General features: G+C 33.3%; 1 protein-coding gene across 1 annotated transcript; it reads left to right on the top strand.

Moving 5' to 3' along the window:
* Window positions 1-3,363: 3,363 nt before the first annotated feature.
* On the top strand, window positions 3,364-17,658 carry LOC142355779 (uncharacterized; the record flags this gene model as incomplete). Its single annotated transcript, XM_075407837.1, has 3 exons — window positions 3,364-3,529; window positions 11,742-11,902; window positions 17,528-17,658. Coding segments are annotated over exons 1-3 (405 nt in total), but the record flags the coding sequence as incomplete, so codon positions are not given.
* Between the last annotated feature and the right edge of the window lie 2,467 nt (window positions 17,659-20,125).

Below are 20,125 nucleotides of genomic sequence, written 5' to 3'. Positions count from 1 at the left end.
ACAGTATAGGTCAACGGAGTAGCCCATAATGTCTACTGCCGCTTTTGTCTTACCAGTCGACAATGTTTTCAAGTGGCTAATTTTCTCTGAGTTAGATATGGCACTGTGATGAACTGCTGCTACGAACTTATTCCACGATTAAGGTCACTCGAGTAGATTTCTGACAAAATAATTTAGTTTCAACCTTTGTAGCTGTCTACTGCTGCTCGGTTCCTTTTGCTCATACCATTCTGGTAAATGGTTAAGTTTGAAACGATCTCCACTTTGGAGATCTGGATTTAAGTAAGCTTTCTAGATCTAAACTGATTTGATGGTAAGTGTCATGTCCCTTCTTCGCATAGTCAAATTAAAAATCTTTAAACCTGTAATCTTATCTGATCTGTTAAAAGGTTGTCGGATTCTTATGTTAAGAGCTGCAACATCATCAGAACCAGAACTTCTTTCATCATGTGCTTCCTTTTCAAGCTCCAGTATGAGGGTACCTTCTTCTCCCAAACGATGCATTACCATATCAGGCTTCTTTTGTTTTAATTCACATTCATCTTTTATTAGAGGCTGTTTGGAGTGAAGTTCTTTTTCTAGAGCTGCAAACTTCTCTGCTTTCTTTACCTTTTTATCGGAAGACGTTTTTGACTTTTCATCCTGGTCTTCATTTTGTTGACTGTTAACTGAGCTTTGGGAGCTTTCTTCAATCGATCGTGAAGCTTTGTCGTCTGGTTCTGCAGCCTTCCTTTGAAGAGGTGTCTGATTCTGCGGATCCGGGCTGCTTGACCGATCGTAGATATATGGCGACCAATCATCTTCTAATTTGACGAAAAATTCTTGTTTCCGAATTATGTGTAGTTGACTTAATTCCAAATTTTAAAAGATGTCACCTATTTTGTCAATCAGCTTCTCTAGGTTAATATCAAATTGCAAAACCTGATTTTGTACTGTTTTAATTTTGCTAGGACGATCCATATTTTTGATCACTTCGTAGCTTTTTATTGTCTCCGCTCAATCTGCTGTATGAAGTGGTTGTATGCAATTCGTTTACTTTGACACCGCAGTTTGTCTCCTTTCTGTCCAGTAGTTTTTTTGCACAGTTCGGTTCCCAAAGTCGTCTGATGGTGTAACTCGATTTTCCACATTAGCTTTTAGATTCGGTCTAGAATAGTCAGTGGTTGGTAGCTTCAAAGGTAACTGCTGTTTTCTTATCAACGATGAGGAAAGTTTTATACCACCCAGTTCGTTATTAGCGGATTACAAGCTTTCGGGATATTAAATTGTGCAATTCCCTTATGTAACTTTAAATGCGCTTAACTCTAAACTACCGTTGCATTAAACGTTGTTTTTTAGCCAACATAAATAATGGCTCAGCTTTGCTGAATCATAAATTTGTTCGCTGGAACTACTTTATTAATTCCAATCAACTAATCAAACAATTTTCTTAGTTTTGGTTAATAACTGAAACAAAAATTCAAATTGGGGCAATCCAAATCTAAGAATTTGTATCCCTATGTGTTGCTCACTGTTTATGTTTTTAAACAAATTTAAGAAGGACTTTCAGTTTCAGAATAGAACACAATTCATAGAGGTGAACTTGTCTTTTGCCTGGACTGAAATTGATTTTTGGTCAAAACAGATGTCCTTCGTTAGTCACTGAGTCGGAAGCCATAGAGACGACATAGTATCCGAATTCTTGTTTTAGAAAACTCAAATCTCTGAAATGTAAACTTTTCTCACATCACCTATTACTTTTAACAAACTGATTATAAAATTTGTGGATTGAATTGATTATAAATGGCATTTTGTCACCCTAATTATTAGATATCAGATGTCCTCTGGTTTCCTTTCTCTCAAGTTACTTACATTTCCAACACCAAATAAATTACGAATTTCACATTAGCAGGACACAGAAATTTACTGCTCAAGTGAGATTGCAACAGTCATAATAGTATATCAATTTAACATTCAAATCGTTAAATTTTCCGCCCCTCACTTGTTGTAGTTTCAATTCTATCTATAGCTTGCTAATTTTGTTGTACATATCCGTTCTCAACCGTTGTTTGGATGAGCCTAACTATATCGACATAACTTCAAAACGTCAGGACTTGGTGGTTAACCATGTAGATTATCCATAGAGTATATCAAATACACGTCTAAGGTTTGGTGTAGAACTGACGTAAAAATCTAAGTTAACTTAAAGCTTACTCCGTGTTTTTATATTTAGAAACAAAATATGTCAACATATAGTGACTCAATTAGTCGTTGCATGCGCCTCTAATTTTTTTTAACCAATAAAAGTCTTAGGAAATTAGTAATTCTCATGTGAAAAGTCTTCCTAATTATCCGTTTTAAAAGAACAAGGTAGTGGGATTAAGGCCTTTAAAAGTTGAGTGTTATAACTTGATGCTACTGGATCTAAATGAGAACATTTGTCGACCAAATTCCACAAAAACCTTAGTTGCTATTTTGTGAAAATTTGTTACAAACGAAAAGGTGGGACGTTGATCACTCTTTTGCCAAATATTTTACACTAAAAAGCACTTTTCACACGTATCAAAATATTTTTTGTGAAATTTGACTAGTAAAAATGGTATTCCTCTAGATTTGTTATGGTTGCTGGCTCGTAAATGCAATATGTTATGATATTTACAAAATCTAATTTATTAATAAACTTTTTACCAAATCTAATTTATTAATAAACTTTTTACAAAATTTTGTTTAATAATGTCACCCTAAATAATTCGAGGCTATTAAAAATACGCCAAAATAACTTTTCTCTTATTTGGTTTGTCTTTCATGAGGCTGCGCCACTAAATGACATGAATTACAGGCAACTAAAACAGTTTTTAATATTTTTTCTGGGTATGGAATTATTGCGACGCTTACAAAAAATATTTGGTGACATTAATTTTCTTATATAATTACTTTACCTTGATATCCTTAATTCCATACAAGGATCGTATATGATTTCCTAGCAGTCATACAAGGATCGTACTAGGAAATACGTTATGATTTGTATGACATCATATATGATACTTGTATGACTACTAGGACGTGGCGACCCGGGATTAGCAGAGTTTTATTCCCAGAGTTTAATTTGATTGAAGCGCTGAAGTGAGTTAGTGAGAAAATTGAACAAATTATTGATATATACTGTTTGATTCTTCGGATATTTTCCCCGATTTTTTACTGTCACTGGAATTCACGTTGAGCTTTAGGAATAAATAGCTTTTCAGTTGTACCTGCTTTTCGTAACCGTTTTCTGTCTTTTTGTTCTTATTTTTTCAAAAAATTTGGAGTCACTTCTACAAACTTTTCTCTGTTTCTCGGCTTTTTTTGTATTATTTTGGAACAGGGCTAATTTTCTACTTTTAGTCTTACCGGCACTGGCTACGCGTATCGAATTTTGGGAAACAATTGACGGTAAAATGAGCTTTGACGGAACGCATGTACGGAATGCTCCAAGCGATGACTGGGAATCTTTGGTATTCTACATTTCAAACAGCTTTGAAGAACATAGCAGCAAGTGTCGCAAATACAGGTATCAATATACCCGGGTTGATAACCATACAATATTCTTATAGTAGTCATACTACCCGGGTCGAGGTGTCACCGCCATTCAACGCAAAATTATGTAAGATAAGCGGTTAATGCGGAAAGTTTTGTAAGATAAGCGGTGAATGCGGTGAAATTACATAAATCAGGCGGTGAATGCGGTGAAAAAATACTTTATCGCCTGGTAGCGCTGAAATTGCATAATTTAACCGCTGAATTTAGCGGTGGAATTACATAAATTCACTGCTTCGAAAAAGTGTCCAAATTTTGTAAGATAAGCGGTGAATGCGGTGAAATTACATAAAGTCACCGCTCAACTTAGTGGTGAACTTGCATAAATTCAACGCTTAGAAAAAAATGTTCAAGATGTTTGAGATCAGCAAAGAATGCGGTGAAATTAATGGTGAGTGTGGGAGGAATTGTTAGATTTGCCATCCGACTAAAACTACCCCTTAATCTTACATCTTTTTGACACTTTTTCTAAGCGGTGAATTTATGTAATTTCACCACTAGAGTAAGCGGTGAACTTACAAAAATTGACCACATTTCACCGCTAAAATATGTAATTTCACCGCTAAAAACTGCAAATCTTACAAAAATTCACCGCGCATGTTTGCAGAAAGTAGAGTGAATTCGATTTATATTCAAACAAAAAATAATAGAATTTAGGGAGAGATGGCTCAGTGGAAGAAGAAGTGGATGACATGCAGGAGGTGAGAGGTTCGGCGCCTCGTAAGGGCGGTGAAATTACATATTTTAGCGGTGAATTGTGGTGAATTTTTGTAAGATCACCGCTTCGTCTAGCGGTGAACTTACATAATTTCACCGCATTAACCGCATTTCACCGCAAAATTATGTACGAAATTTGCGGTGAAAAAACTAACTTTTCACCGCTTATCTTACATATTTTTGCATTTTTTTCTCGACCCGGGTAGGTCTTGAACTAATCTTAACCATGTTAGGCCACTTATGGTTTGCATGACTTTTTTAGCAGACTATAAATTTTTTTAATGAAATATTTTCCTTTATAAAGTTCTTATCTCACTCTTTATCTAAACAAACCCGGGTCGAGGTGTCACCGCTAAAAATCGCTAAAAGATGTAAGATTTGCGGTGAATTTGAGTAAAAGTGTAAGATTTGCGTTCAATGCGATGAATGCGGTGAAAAAAAACTTTTAAGCGGTGAAAAATTTTTTTTTCAGCGCTTAAGCGGTGAAAGAAAATTTTTCACCGCTACAAGCAGGATGCGGTGAAAAAAAATTTTTCACCGCTACCACCAGAATGCGGTGAAAAAAAAATTTTCACCGCTACCACCAGAATGCGGTGAAAAAAAATTTTCACCGCTACCAGCAGAATGCGGTGAAAAAAAATTTTTCACCGCTAAAATTGCAAATCTTACAAAAATTTACCGCTCTAATTTCAACGCTTATCTTATATTCACAGGAAATATCATTGAAGTACGTGACAGATGACGCAGTGGATTACGAAGTTGGTCACACGCATGAGGTAGAGGTTTGAACCCAAATCAGTTTCTTTTTTGTAAGAATTCCGGTGAATGCGGTGAAAAAAAAATTTTCACCGCAAAATTCAACGCTATTCTTACAAAAAATCACCGCTTTCAGCGCATTCAACGCTAAAAATGCGGGCGCTTTGCGGTGAAAAAAGTTTTTTTTCACCGCTATTCACCGCTAATCTTACATTATTTTTTGTCAAAACCTCGACCCGGGAACGTGAAAATTTTGGCAACATACGCAAAACAGCACTTTTAGTTTTTCTGTGAATCAAAGCTTGATGCACCTTGAATATGCAAAGAATTAACTCAAAAAGTGTGGATTTTTTGTTCAACTATTTTAGTTTTAATGAATATAGAGAAAAAAAAGAATGTAACTCAATCACTGACTTTCTTGTACGCTTTATTCAATGGAAATTTAATTCTGCCTTTTTTGAGCAGAATTTTTGAATGTTATTGCCACTGTTAAAGGTCTGAATCACCGCCCATCAATTTTTTGTTTCACATTTGACACTATTATTTCCACTGGGCGAAAAACGATATTCAAAATCAAATGAGAACAAAAACAAAAATATCATAATTTTTCACCAATTCATGTTCCAATTTTTCGTTTGAAAAGGTTTTGTGTACTTTGCAAAAAACCATACATACCAATAGTTTTCACAAAAAACGCTGTTGATTAATTGGGACAAAAACATCGATTGTTACTTCAAATAAAAAAAAATTTTTTTGATAATTTATTAAACAACTTTTTTTGGTTTGCGCTTTGCATTTTTTTCTGTCAATCGCAACAACAAAGCAATAACGCAAACAAAAGTTTTAAAGAAAAATGATTAAATTGAGAAATTGAGTATTCTTTTTTCGACACTGAGAATATGTTGTATTATAGATACAAACTTTATAATTGAAAGCCTTTGCGCCGATAATTTTTCTGTGAAGTTTCTCCTATCAAAAGATCAAATGTACGATGCCAGCATCATTGGTGTTTTCGGTTTTCTGGGCCAACTATGAAAAACAAGTGATATTGAAAATAAACAGATAGATGCCTTAACTAAGAGAACAACATACTAGTGCTTTTCATAATCTCTTTAGAATTTTTGTTAATTCAAATGGAATTGTAGTACCCAAAGACAGAGTGAAGTTAATTTCAAAAAAATTTATCGTTAGAATTGTCTCCAATATAATAACCTTGAAATTTGATCCGCAATTTTTGAAATTAGAGATTTCCATGATTGTTTTTGGAAAATATTACAACTGTTACAAGTAAAATTTTGCCATAATATTACTCAAGTCTGTAAATTGATATTGAAGGTTTTGATATCTCTCAGAAGTTGAAGATTTTTTCTCGGTTTTTTCATCGCCTCAAATTCATTTTTCAAAATAAAGAAGATCTATGCATTTGTTTTGCTCCATAAAAAGCAAATAAATTCAATTTTTTTTCTGTTGCAGAAGTCGAGATAGTAACACATTATGATAGATTGAAGAAAAAATCTCGCAAATAGTAAAAGCTTTTTTTGATTCTTCTTTCGTTTCTTAATTCCTGACTTTTCACTGTCTTTTCAGAATCCATTGCCAAATGTTGAAATAAAAAAGCACATAAGTAGAAAATTTTCATCAATAAGTTGTCTCATTTGTATTTTTTCAAATTTTGTTTTTACTTATGATATTTTTATGTTTCTAAATCTCAAAAAAGAAAGCTGAAAGATAACGGTCCTCAGGGGCAACAGTTTTTTATGTTTCGTTTTTTAAAAGAGCATTTTTAGATTTTCAACGAATTTTTCCTAATTTGAGAATTTTGTGTGGTTGCCATAACTTTGAATGATAAGTTTAGCTTTTATTTCCTGCTAGACCTATAATTCTGAGAAAACTTGAAAATTTTTGGTAAAAACTAAAACAAAACTTTCTTCAATACAACTTGTAAAGCTCTGCTTGAACCGATGTCGACTTAAATAATAATCTCCTTTCATATTCAAGCGCTTAAAGTCTGTTTTGATTTGTTGGATGGGATGTGTCGAAACTTTGTGGGCTACCAGAAATTTCTTACTGATAGTTAATTATAATGGTGATTTGATTTCATTGTTGACTCCGGACTATTGCTTTTCTGACAACTTTGGTGTATATACCTTTTTTTCACAAACTATTTTTGCTCATTTCGACTAGTAATTACGAAATGCAGTACTGAATAAGCTCTTGTGTATGTTTTTTCGGTACCATATCATCAGCAAATATAAATACCCACAAAACTCAGTTGTCAGGGTGTGAATCATTCTGAATAGTTTTTTAAATATAATTTATCATAATAAATTATGAGCGTTAACTAAAATTCTAAAATGAACTATAATTAAACTGAATTTATAATAAAAAAGTACGAACTATAATTTATTTCTTTTCCAATGATGAGTTCTTGAACTAACAATGAGCCGCTAGTTTTTTCATAACTTCAGATTGACGCATTTTTGAATTATCGCAATTTCGATGCTAAAAATTGCTTTAAAAATATAAGAAATACGGTGATTGCTGTGAATGATAGAAGTTCAAAATCAAATGAGAACAAATATAATATTATCATAATTTTTCACCAATTGATGTTTCAGTTTTTCGTTTGAAAATTTTTTATATACATTGCAAAAAACCATACATACCAATAGTTTTCACAAAAAACGCTGTTGGTTAATTGGGAAAAAACATCGATTGTTACTTCAAATAAAAAAAATTTTTTTGATAATTTATTAAACAACCTTTTTTGGTTTGCGCTTTGCATTTTTTTCTGTCAATCGCAACAACAAAGCAATAACGCAAACAAAAGTTTTGAAGAAAAATGATTAAATTGAGAAATTGAGTATCCTTTTTTCGACACTGAGAATATGTTGTATTATAGATACAAACTTTATAATTGAAAGCCTTTGCGCCGATAATTTTTCTGTGAAGTTTCTCCTATCAAAAGATCAAATATACGATGCCAGCATCATTGGTGTTTTCGGTTTTCTGGGAAAACTGTGAAAAACAAGTGATATTGAAAATAAACAGATAGATGCCTTAACTAAGAGAACAACATACTAGTGCTTTTCATAATCTCTTTAGAATTTTTGTTAATTCAAATGGAATTGTAGTACCCAAAGACAGAGTGAAGTTAATTTCAAAAAAAATTATCGTTAGAATTGTCTCCAATATAATAACCTTGATATTTGATCCGCAATTTTTGAAATTAGAGATTTCCATGATTGTTTTTGGAAAATATTACAACTGTTACAAGTAAAATTTTGCCATAATATTACTCAAGTCTGTAAATTGATATTGAAGGTTTTGATATCTCTCAGAAGTTGAAGATTTTTTCTCGGTTTTTTCATTGCCTCAAATTCATTTTTCAAAATAAAGAAGATCTATGCATTTGTTTTGCTCCATAAAAAGCAAATAAATTCAATTTTTTTTCTGTTGCAGAAGTCGAGATAGTAACACATTATGATAGATTGAAGAAAAAATCTTGCAAATAGTAAAAGCTTTTCTTGATTCTTCTTTCGTTTCTTAATTCCTGACTTTTCACTGTCTTTTCAGAATCCATTGCCAAATGTTGAAATAAAAAAGCACATAAGTAGAAAATTTTCATCAATAAGTTGTCTCATTTGTATTTTTTCAAATTTTGTTTTTACTTATGATATTTTTATGTTTCTAAATCTCAAAAAAGAAAGCTGAAAGATAACGGTCCTCAGGGGCAACAGTTTTTTATGTTTCGTTTTTTAAAAGAGCATTTTTAGATTTTCAACGAATTTTTCCTAATTTGAGAATTTTGTGTGGTTGCCATAACTTTGAATGATAAGTTTAGCTTTTATTTCCTGCTAGACCTATAATTCTGAGAAAACTTGAAAATTTTTGGTAAAAACTAAAACAAAACTTTCTTCAATACAACTTGTAAAGCTCTGCTTGAACCGATGTCGACTTGAAATAATAATCTCCTTTCATATTCAAGCGCTTAAAGTCTGTTTTGATTTGTTGGATGGGATGTGTCGAAACTTTGTGGGCTACCAGAAATTTCTTACTGATAGTTAATTATAATGGTGATTTGATTTCATTGTTGACTCCGGACTATTGCTTTTCTGACAACTTTGGTGTATATACCTTTTTTTCACAAACTATTTTTGCTCATTTCGACTAGTAATTACGAAATGCAGTACTGAATAAGCTCTTGTGTATGTTTTTTCGGTACCATATCATCAGCAAATATAAATAACCACAAAATTCAGTTGTCAGGGTTTGAATCATTCTGAATAGTTTTTTAAATATAATTTATCATAATAAATTATGAGCGTTAACTAAAATTCTAAAATGAACTATAATTAAACTGAATTTATAATAAAAAAGTACGAACTATAATTTATTTCTTTTCCAGTGATGAGTTCTTGAACTAACAATGAGCCGCTAGTTTTTTCATAACTTCAGATTGACGCATTTTTGAATTATCGCAATTTCGATGCTAAAAATTGCTTTAAAAATATAAGAAAAACGGTGATTGCTGTGAATGATAGAAGTTCAAAATCAAATGAGAACAAATATAATATTATCATAATTTTTCACCAATTGATGTTTCAGTTTTTCGTTTGAAAATTTTTTATATACATTGCAAAAAACCATACATACCAATAGTTTTCACAAAAAACGCTGTTGGTTAATTGGGAAAAAACATCGATTGTTAATTCAAATAAAAAATAAAATTTTTTGATAATTTATTAAACAAATTTTTTGGTTTGCGCTTTGCATTTTTTTCTGTCAATCGCAACAACAAAGCAATAACGCAAACAAAAGATTTACAAAAAAATGATTAAATTGAGAAATTGAGTATTCTTTTTTGGACACTGAGAATATGTTATATTATAGATACAAACTTTATAATTGAAAGCTTTTGCGCCGATAGTTTTTCTGTGAAGTTACTTCTATCAAAAGATCAAATGTACGATGCCAGCATCGATGGTTTTTTCGGTTTTCTGGGCCAACTATGAAAAACAAGTGATATTGAAAATAAACAGATAGATGCCTTAACTAAGAATACCATACTATTGCTTTTCCTAATCTCTTTGGAATTTTTGTTAATTCAAATGGAATTGTGGTACACAAAGACAGAGTGAAGTTAATTTCAAAAAAAATTATCGTTCGGTTTGTCTCCAATATAAGAATCTTGAAATTTGATCTGCAATTTTTGAAATTAGAGATTTTCATCATTGTTTTTTGGAAAATATTTCAACTGTAACAAGTAAAATACTGCCATAATATTACTCAATTCTGTAAATTGATATTGAAGTTTTTGATATCTCTCTCAGAAGTTGAAGATTTTTTCTCGGTTTTTTCATCGCCTCAAATTCATTTTTCAAAATAAAGAAGATCTATGCATTAGTTTTGCTCCATAAAAATCAGATAAAATCAATTTTTTTCTGTTGCAGAAGTCGAGATAGAAACACATTATGATAGATTTAAGAAAAAATCTCGCAAATAGTAAAAAGTTTTCTTGATTCTTCTTTCGTTTCTTAATTCCTGACTTTTAACTGTTTTTTCAGACTATAATGTCAATTGTTGAAATAAAAAAAGCACATTTGTAGAAATATTTCCTCATGAAGTTGTCTCATTTGTTTTTTTTTCAAATTTTGTTTTTACTTATGATATTTTTATGTTTCTAAACCTCAAAAAAGAAAGCTGAAAGATAACGGTCCTCAGGGGCAACATTTTTTTATGTTTCGTGTTTTAAAAGAGCATTTTTAGATTTTCAACAAAATTTTCCTAATTTGAGAATTTTGTGTGCCTGCCATAACTTTGAATGATAAGTTTAGCTTTTAATTCCTGCTAGACCTATAATTCTGAGAAAACTTGAAAATTTTTGGTAAAAATTAAAACAAAACTTTCTTCAATACAACTTGTAAAGCTCTGCTTGAACCGATGTCGACTTGAAATAATAATCTCCTTTCATATTCAAGCGCTTAATGTCTGTTTTGATTTGTTGGATGGGATGTGTCGAAACTTTGTGGGCTACCAGAAATTTCTTGCTGATAGTTAATTGTAACGGTGATTTGATTTCATTGTTGACTCCGGACCATTGCATTTCTGACAACTTTTGTGTGAATACCTTTTTTTTCACAAATTATTTTTTCTCATTTCGACTAGTAATTACGAAATGCAGTACTGAATAAGCTCTTGTATGTTTTTTCGGTACCATATCATCAGCAAATATAAATACACACAAAATTTTTTCAGTTGTCACGGAGTGAATCATTCGGGATAGTTTGTTAAATATAATTTATCATAATAAATTATGAGCGTTAACTAAAATTCTAAAATGAACTATAATTAAACTGAATTTATAATAAAAAAAAGTACGAACTATAATTTATTTGTTTTCCAATGATGAGTTCTTGAACAAACAATGAGCCGCGAGTTTTTTTCATAACTTCAGATTGACGCATTTTTGAATTATCGCAATGTCGATGCTAAAAACTGCTTTAAAAATGTAAGAAATACGGTGATTGCTGTGAATGATAGAAATATACACGGTGAAAAACGGTGAAAATTAATATTTTAACCCCTACCAAACTGCAAATCTTCAGACAGTTGGCGGCTGAAAACCACTGCAGGTCTTACATTATTTCTCTGCAAAACTTCAACCCTGGCGGCTGTTTGACGTCATGATTTTGAATCTAGTTTTGTTGAAGTGCCTACTACTGCCTGGCCTCTTACGAAACTCCTGATCTCCCCGATGAAGTTGCAGCAACCAGTGGAGCCACAGTTGACAAGGTCGCTTGCAGCGCCTGGTTTGAGGTACTGATACGACACGAATGGCGACGCATCAATTACATTGACGAAATTGGCCCATGTAAGTCCCTGGTTGAGATATGGTGGTTATCTTAGAGGAGTCCGCCAGATTCTGACAGATAAATGATTATCTTCCAAGATATGACAGAAACATGATGATTATCTTGCAATATCCTGCCATAAAACTGTTTATCTTGCAGAATTGGCTAGAAAAAAGGATTATCTGGCAGAGCATACCGGAAGAATCTTGAAAGATTCTGGCAGAAAAATGATTATCTATCAACATTTTGATAAAATTTATAGAGTTCGTACCAGCTGAGCTGCAATTCGATTGGTTGATGATATCTAATATGCTCAATTTAGTTTCTCAGAAAATAATATCCAGCGCAGTTGCCTTAATGATTAAAAAGATCCTAAAAATAGAAAATTAAAAATACTTAATAAAAAAATTGCTTAATATTATGGTTTACCAGTATAGCTTTCCTAATTTTTTAATGATTATATTGCGGATAGAATACATAAGATAATTATCGTGCCTTGTAAACTACAAATAGTTTATTACCAGGAGCATTTTTCCTTGTTGCATTTTTTTGAAATATGAAGAGATACACTATTTGATTTTGGCGAGAAATGTTTTTAACTGGGACAAAAAGATTGCAAAACAAAATCTAACAGAAGAACACGCTTTGAAAATTTTGCTGGACAATCTTTTATCTTATATGAATCTGACTGAAAAACTGTAAGCTTTTGAAAATCTTGCAAAAATTAGTTACCTTGTAAGATTCTGGCAGAAAAAAAGGTATCTTGAAGGAATAACATTATCTTCTGTCATATGATGCATCCTCTTAAAAGAATCTGCCAGAATCTGCCATTTTTCTACAAGATAATTATTCATTTTCGAGTATGGTACAAACCAATAATCTTATCAACTGTGTTTTTATCCTTTATACCACATTAGTTTACACCAAAACTTTTACCTCCTAAAAATTCAAAACCAGCAGTATGGTAATACAACGTTCCTGAGGAGTCTGGTTATAGGTTTTAGTTCCAGTATAAGCTGGAGTTGGCTATTTTAAAGCAGAGCCAACTCGAGCAATTGATTATATGGTTTAACTAGCAACTCGATATCTTCAGTTTTGGTGCAAAACCTGCGAAAAAGAACAAAATTTTCAAAAGAATTTGGTTAAACTATAAAATTGGATATAAACTGTTAAGTATTAAACTCTCCGGGCAAGACGGACTGCTGATCTTGTAATTTCTTATAAAACTGCTTTAAAAATGTTTATGTTATAAAATCTGAAAAAAATGATCGCCCGGAGTTGTCCCGGTTTTATTCACTTCTAAGATTCGTTTCCACTTTTGCATCATAATACTTTGTAGGGGTGAACTACACTTACTACTTCTCAGCGCTTTTAATTGATTTGTTAGTCAGAGCTTTTTTCTTCGAATATAGGTTTAATTCTATAATGCTGGTCGTTCAAAGGTGATTAATAACAAATAGAGCAATTTTTTTCTGCATTAACTGTTCAAGTTTGTCAAAGGTATTTTCATTACGACGCAGAGGTATACCAAATCGTCACGGGCAGATATGCCCGATGCGTGTATCTCATGTTCGTTTTTACTATGTTAATACATTGAAAGTGGAACAATATTGCGGAAAATAGCTATTTTAGCAGAAACTGGCAAAATGGAAGGGAAATTAGAATCCCATATTTGCAAAAGTGTCCTAATCCTAGCCGCGAAATACAAGTACAAATTTTTTAACCTATTTTTTGCACGGCTTGTATCACGCATCTGCTCCATTTATGTATCGATTTCGCTGTATCACTTATGTATCGGTTCGATGCAGCTCGATTTCGCATATAATCCGCAATGAAGCCTTACTTAATCACTAATTAATTAATTAAGCCTAACTTATTACTACTTACAGTATTTTTATACTAATTTATTACTTACTACTTATAGTACTTTATTACTACTTTTTACTACTTATAGGTACTATTTATTACTACTTATTAAAATCGGCCAGTCCCATATTGATATACAAAAGCATTTGATGTGCGAGGGATTTTTTTGGGGAAAATCAGTTTTTGTGGTTGCATGTTTTTAAAGCAACTTAAATTTTTGAAAACTTCAATTTAATCTTTATTAAAGTGCTTATTGCATGCTCAAAATGCGCGCGAATAATAGATTACTAAATTGAGCGGAAACGTGCTACAAGATTTGTAACCTACTTTTCGCACCGAATGTTCCTTTATTTCGCAAAATTGGCGGAACCCCTTTTGCGAAAAGTAAGATCCAAAGGATGTCTCCTAATTTCGTTCATTGTATGTATTTAATTTTCGAGCCAATTTTACTAAGGCAGATATTTTGGGGCATACTTCAGCGTCGTAATGTTTATCAAAGAAAACCTTTCAAAGAAAAACTTCACCCTTTGATCAAACTTATAACAATCATATAATTACAACCAACTTTTTTTGAAAAAAAAATCAGATATTAGTGGCCGATGATCAACTATTATGGCAACTTTTTCGCGAAGTGAAATGGGAACAAGAGTTTAATTTTACCAACCATACAAGAACCCAGACGATTTCATTTAAAAGATCTGATAATCGCTCTAGAATTGGAAACAAGATCAGATAAAAATAGAAGCAGCAGCAAATTATAGACGTTTTATTAAGGACTACTAAACGAGCAGCTTCGAACAAAACTGAATTTTAACTCTTGCGTGATAAATTTTTTTAACTTTGATTCAGGATGGCAGATGCTGCGCAAAATTTTATGTGCATATGCAGAAATCATGTTCTGTTATGCTCTGGTAATTATACCACAAAGCAGCTAATCGTCTTCATAACAAAATTTTATACGTTGAACTGAGAATCTCTCTTGAGAATCGAAAAATGAGTCAACAAATAGTTTTCGTCAGCATTCTTTTGTAAGAGGAACTCAAACTTACCGTTAACAAATGAATAATTTTTAGTAGACGTAAATTTTTGCTTGCATGGTAACCAAATGATATTTTTAAAAAATTTTAAACGCATAAAGCTATCGATGTGTCACACATTAAACAATTTGGAGAAAAATTTTGTTCCTATCAATTTTGACAGCTTTTCGAATTGAATTTTCAGTACAAATTACTCTCGCAAAACTTCATTGTTCTAATTGTAAACTCATTTTTAGTTTCAAAAGGCTTCAGAACAAATACAATCACGAAAACATTAAGTGCATATGTGTGGAAACATCTTATTCTAAAATATATCCTCTTTTAAGCTAAGCTTATGATTGCTAGTGTTATGAGTCGCTAATGATTTTTACCTGTTGAGTAAGAGTTCGGCTGCTCCTCCCAGTATGTTTTATCGGTTAAGAAATAATAATAATCACCTTCAGAACACTAATTTAAGCACAATGAAAACAACATCCAAATCTCGAGAGATTTAGATGAAAACATCAATTCATATTCAATCATCATTGTAAAAGCACCACTAGTTTGTTTAAAAACAGGGGCGGAAAGTACACAATATTTATGTTTCTTATGTTTTTAACGGTACCCGGGTCATAGTTTGGCGGTGAATTTTTGTAAATTTCTTGTAAAGTTTTCGAAAAAAAAATTTCTCCGCGTCTTTCTTACATCTTTTTGCGGTGAATGCGGTGAACGGCGGTGAATTATTTATTTCCACTGCGTTCTATATATTCTTACAAAAAAAGCTTCCTGCAACAGGTTCGCACCTCTGACCTCCTGCATGCCTTCAACTTTCTATTCCACTGCGCAAACCGTCTCGTACTTGTTGATATTTCTTGTGATTTTAGATCAGATTTAGTAAACATTGGAAAGCAAAAGGATGAATTTTTGTAAGAAATTCGATGAAATGCGTTGAACTTTTTTTTCACCGCGTTCACCGCTTTCACCGCATTTCTTACATCAATTTACCACAAAAGTCCGTGCTGTGAATTTTTGTAAGAAATGCGGTAAATTTTGCTGTGAATTATTGTATGAAATGCGGTGAAAATTTTTTTTTCAACGCATTCACCGCAATCACCGCATTTATTACAAAAATTCACCTCATTCACCGCATGTCTTACAAAAATTCACCCAAAAACACCGACCCTTTTTACTGTTGTTACAAAAAAGTGATTTCTGCCCGGGTCGAGACCGAATGGTGAACTTGTAGGAACTTGCAAGATTCTTACAAAAGATGGTTAACTGGTAAGAATTTGCAAGTTTCTTGCAAAAGATAGTTAAGTTGTATGAATTTGCAAATTTCTTACAAAAGATGGTTATCTTCTAAGAACTTGTAAGTTGAATGGTTAACTTGAAAGAGTTTATAAGTTGAATGGTCAACTTGTAAGAACTTGTAAGTTGAATGGTAACTTGTAAGAACTTTTAAGTTGAATGGTTAGCTTGTGAGAACTTCAAGTCGAATGGTTAACTTGTAAGATCTTGCAACTCAAATTGTCAACTTGTAAGAACTTGTAAGTCGAACGCCTAAATTGCAAGTTTCTTGCCAGTTTGTTCCGGTCGAGTTCAACTCTCATTGGTTGGTTGAATTTAACATTCTGTCATTTCCCGTAGACAGCGTGGGGGATAGTTGCTCAGATTATATAGCAAAATATACTGCAACTTAAGTTGACAAAACTTCACTTCTCAATTTATTAACTCAAAAGTTCATTTTGCGATTCGATTACTAAACAGTAGATCTCAATAAGTTTCGTACCGATTGCCTTGTTAAAAAAAGTTTCTATAAGTTTTTACTCTCTTTGAATTTGGTTGAATGTCATCTTCATACGGCAGAACTGTTTCTCAAATAGTTTATTTACCCTTTTTTTACACTTTTTTAATTTTAAAATTTTAGTTTGCAAGTTTTCAGCATCTATTTTTTTCATTGTAAACATCAGTTTACATTCATATCTTGGAAAGTTTTTTGCTTAAATACCGGCAGAAAGTTGATTTTTTAATAACTAATATTCCACGAACTTATGGAGGAACAATTTTTAAAGCCAAATGGCTAGCTTGTAAGAACTTTAAGTCAAATGGTTAACTTGTAAGAGCTTTTAAGTTGAATGGTTAACTTGTAAGAACTTGTAAGTTGAATGGTTAACTTGTAAGAACTTGTAAGTTGAATGGTTAACTTGTAAGAACTTTTAAGTTGAATGGTTAACTTGAAAGAACTTTAAGTCGAATGGTTAACTTGTAAGAGCTTGTAAGTTGAATGGTTAACTTGTAAGAGCTTATAAGTTAAATGGTCAACTTGTAAGAACTTGTAAGTTGAATGCTTAACTTGTAAGAACTTTTAAGTTGAATTGTTAGCTTGTAAGAACTTTAAGTCGAATGGTTAACTTGTAAGAACTTGTAAGTTGTATGGTTAACTTGTAAGAACTTTTAAGTTGAATGGTTAGCTTTTAAGAACTTTAAGTCGAATGGTTAACTTGTAAGAGCTTGTAAGTTGAATGGTAAACTTGTAAGAACTTCTAAGTCGAATGATTAACTTGTAAGAACTTGTAAGTTTTTGGAAGAAAGATTTGCAAGCCAAAGGATCGCCTTGTACGAATTTGCAAGAAACTTGCAAGTTCTTATAAGTTAACCATTTGATTTCGACCCGGATGGTTTTGTTGTACATGTTTCAGTCAAAACAAAAACAAAAGGTTTTTGTCTGAGATTGAAGGATCATATAGTGCAAAGTTTGTTTAGATGATTGCTGTGATGTGCAGATTGACAAATACCTTCACTATGGACTAAGAAACAGACAAATGTTGCCAGATGCATACTTCTCCAAGCTGACAGACTACAGCAACGAGACGAAACAACTTAATCACGTTTCTGTTAGTTTCCTCTTTTTGCCTGAAAATTTTTTGGGAGAAGCGAACGCAACCTCGCGGGCAGCAAACGATAAGACTGCTGCAATTGATTTTTTGTTAAACAAACTGACCAGAGAGCCCAGGTCGAGGTGGCCAGAACGATGTGACCCCTGATCAGACGAGTTTCGAGCGCACACATGTTCCCGGTGCGCTCGAATTACATGGTCTGGAAAAGGCTTCGAGCGCACTTTTGTCTGGACAATGGTCTGGAACTTGCCTGATCAGAGGCCACTTTGTTCTGGGACGGTCTGATCAGAGGTCACTTTGGTCTGGGACGGTCTGATCAGAGGCAGTTTCAAGCGCACACAAGTCTGATCAGAGGCCGATTCGAGCGCACACTAGTCTGACCAGAGACCAATTCAAGCGACATTTTTTCCAGTTTTTTTTTGTTTTCTTACTGACTTTTGTTGTCTCGGGTAAGAGACAACAATAAAACAGCATTCTGATCAGAACCAAGGGGTCCAGCTGATAACAACTGCCGGTCCCCTCAAGAAAAGATTTTGAACTAAAGTAGATCAAGACGTTTTTATGCAGAGCTGTCTAAGTTCATTTTTTTAGTTAAAAGCTTAAAAAAATGGCATACTCAGTAATATTTTTTGATCATTTTTTTCGATTTACTTTCATTAACAATACTTTCAGGATTGTTTTTTTGTTAGTTGAATATAAGATTGATAAAATGATATATGAAATGAATACATTATACCGTTTTTGAGAGATTTGTTCATGTTTAAAATCATTCTCTGATCAGACTATTTCGAACGCACTTTAGTCTGGACAATGGTCTGGAACTCGTCTGGACAATGGTCTGGAACTTGTCTGATCAGGGGTCACTTCGGTCTGGAACTCGCCTGATCAGAGGCGGTTTCGAGCGCACTTCGAGCGCACAATGATCTTCGAGCGCATTCTCGTCTGATCAGAGGTCACTTCGGTCTGGGACGGTCTGATCAGAGGTCCCACTTGTCTGGGACGGTCTGATCAGAGGGGATTTCGAGCGCGACCTCAACCTGGGAGTTCCAGTTTTGTTCAAAAATTATATTTATCACTGAGTGCTGCGGTGTTCACCATAATTCAAAAGAACAACATAAATGTTTGCTGAAGACATTGTCTTTCAAACAATAAAACAAATTATGGAAAAAACTTATTCTTGTGTTTTATTTATTTCACTTCTAATATTAGTTCTATTTTTTTTAAAGAGAGCTGATAAGTTATGTAATTTTTCTTAGCTGAAACTGCAATTGCAATCACAGCTGTGAGTAAAAGTGTAGCTTTATTTCAATTTAAATGAAATTGTTGTTGGTTATAACTATTAAAGAAATTTTTGCAATGAACGTTGTCAAAAGATTGAGGCATTTAAAAAATCTTGTTAAATAGCTGTTTTTAAAGACAACCCAGGTTGAGGTGCCATCCGGAAGTGACCTCTGATCATCCGAAGTCCAACGCACACGTTGTGTTCCCAGACCATAACTACAGGGTCTGGGTTTTGGTTCCGGATGGGAATAGTCTGATCAGGGGTCATCTGAAGCGCACAATCGCCTGGGCCATGGTCGCACAATCGTCTCGACAATGGTCTGGATGTGGTCAGAAAATCTTTAGAAGATGGTCTGATCAATGGCATTTTTGGTCTGGGGATAGTCTGATCAGAGGTGATCTGACGCGCACTATCGTCTGGACAAAGGTCGGGGTTTCGTCTGGGCCATGGTTGCACAATCGTCTGGCAATGATCTGATTTTGATCTGATCAGAGATCAGTTCCGGATGGGAATGGTATGATCAGGGACCATTTTGAGCGCACATTCAGCGCACACGGTGTTTTGAGCGCACATTAGTCTGATCAGAGGTCAACTTGGTCTGCGATGGTCTGATCAGCGGTTACTTCCGGATGGCACCTCAACCTGGGAAAACTGAATCTCAGACAATGGTGCATTCTCTCAGTTGATCGAATGAAGTATTTCAATTTAAAATGTTCCAACTCAAATTGAGTATCAGAACGAGAAAGAATCACGAAGACAAGCAGTGAGACAGCAAATTGGTACAAAATTTTTCAGGTAGCTTTGTTGGGGAGAACATATGTTCAAGCCCTACATATTTTTTTTAAAAACGCATGGCAAGTTATACAATGCAGAGTATTCTCTTTAACACAAATTTCCAAAACTGCAACTACTGTACAAGGCACCAAACCAGCTCGGGGAAAAATGATTGTTTAACTCTGAAAAATTCTTCAAAAAAAATTGCATTGATCTCTATCCAAAAAACTCTCAAAATGGAATGTTTTCTCATGCTAACTGGAACTTAGAGCTGCGAAGAAAGTTTCACCAATCATTATAATTATTTCAAATCTTAGTCATATTTATTTCAGCCGAAATTAAAGTATTTGGTCAAATAAGTTTCGCGAATTGCACTCAATTTTGAAAATACGGTACCCTATTGAATCC

Source organism: Convolutriloba macropyga, unplaced genomic scaffold, assembly GCF_964194025.1.
Source record: "Convolutriloba macropyga unplaced genomic scaffold, txConMacr16.3 SCAFFOLD_2511, whole genome shotgun sequence".
NCBI lineage: Eukaryota > Metazoa > Xenacoelomorpha > Acoela > Convolutidae > Convolutriloba > Convolutriloba macropyga.
The sequence above is the reverse complement of the archived record's forward strand: the minus strand, read 5'-3'. Positions and strand labels throughout refer to the sequence as shown.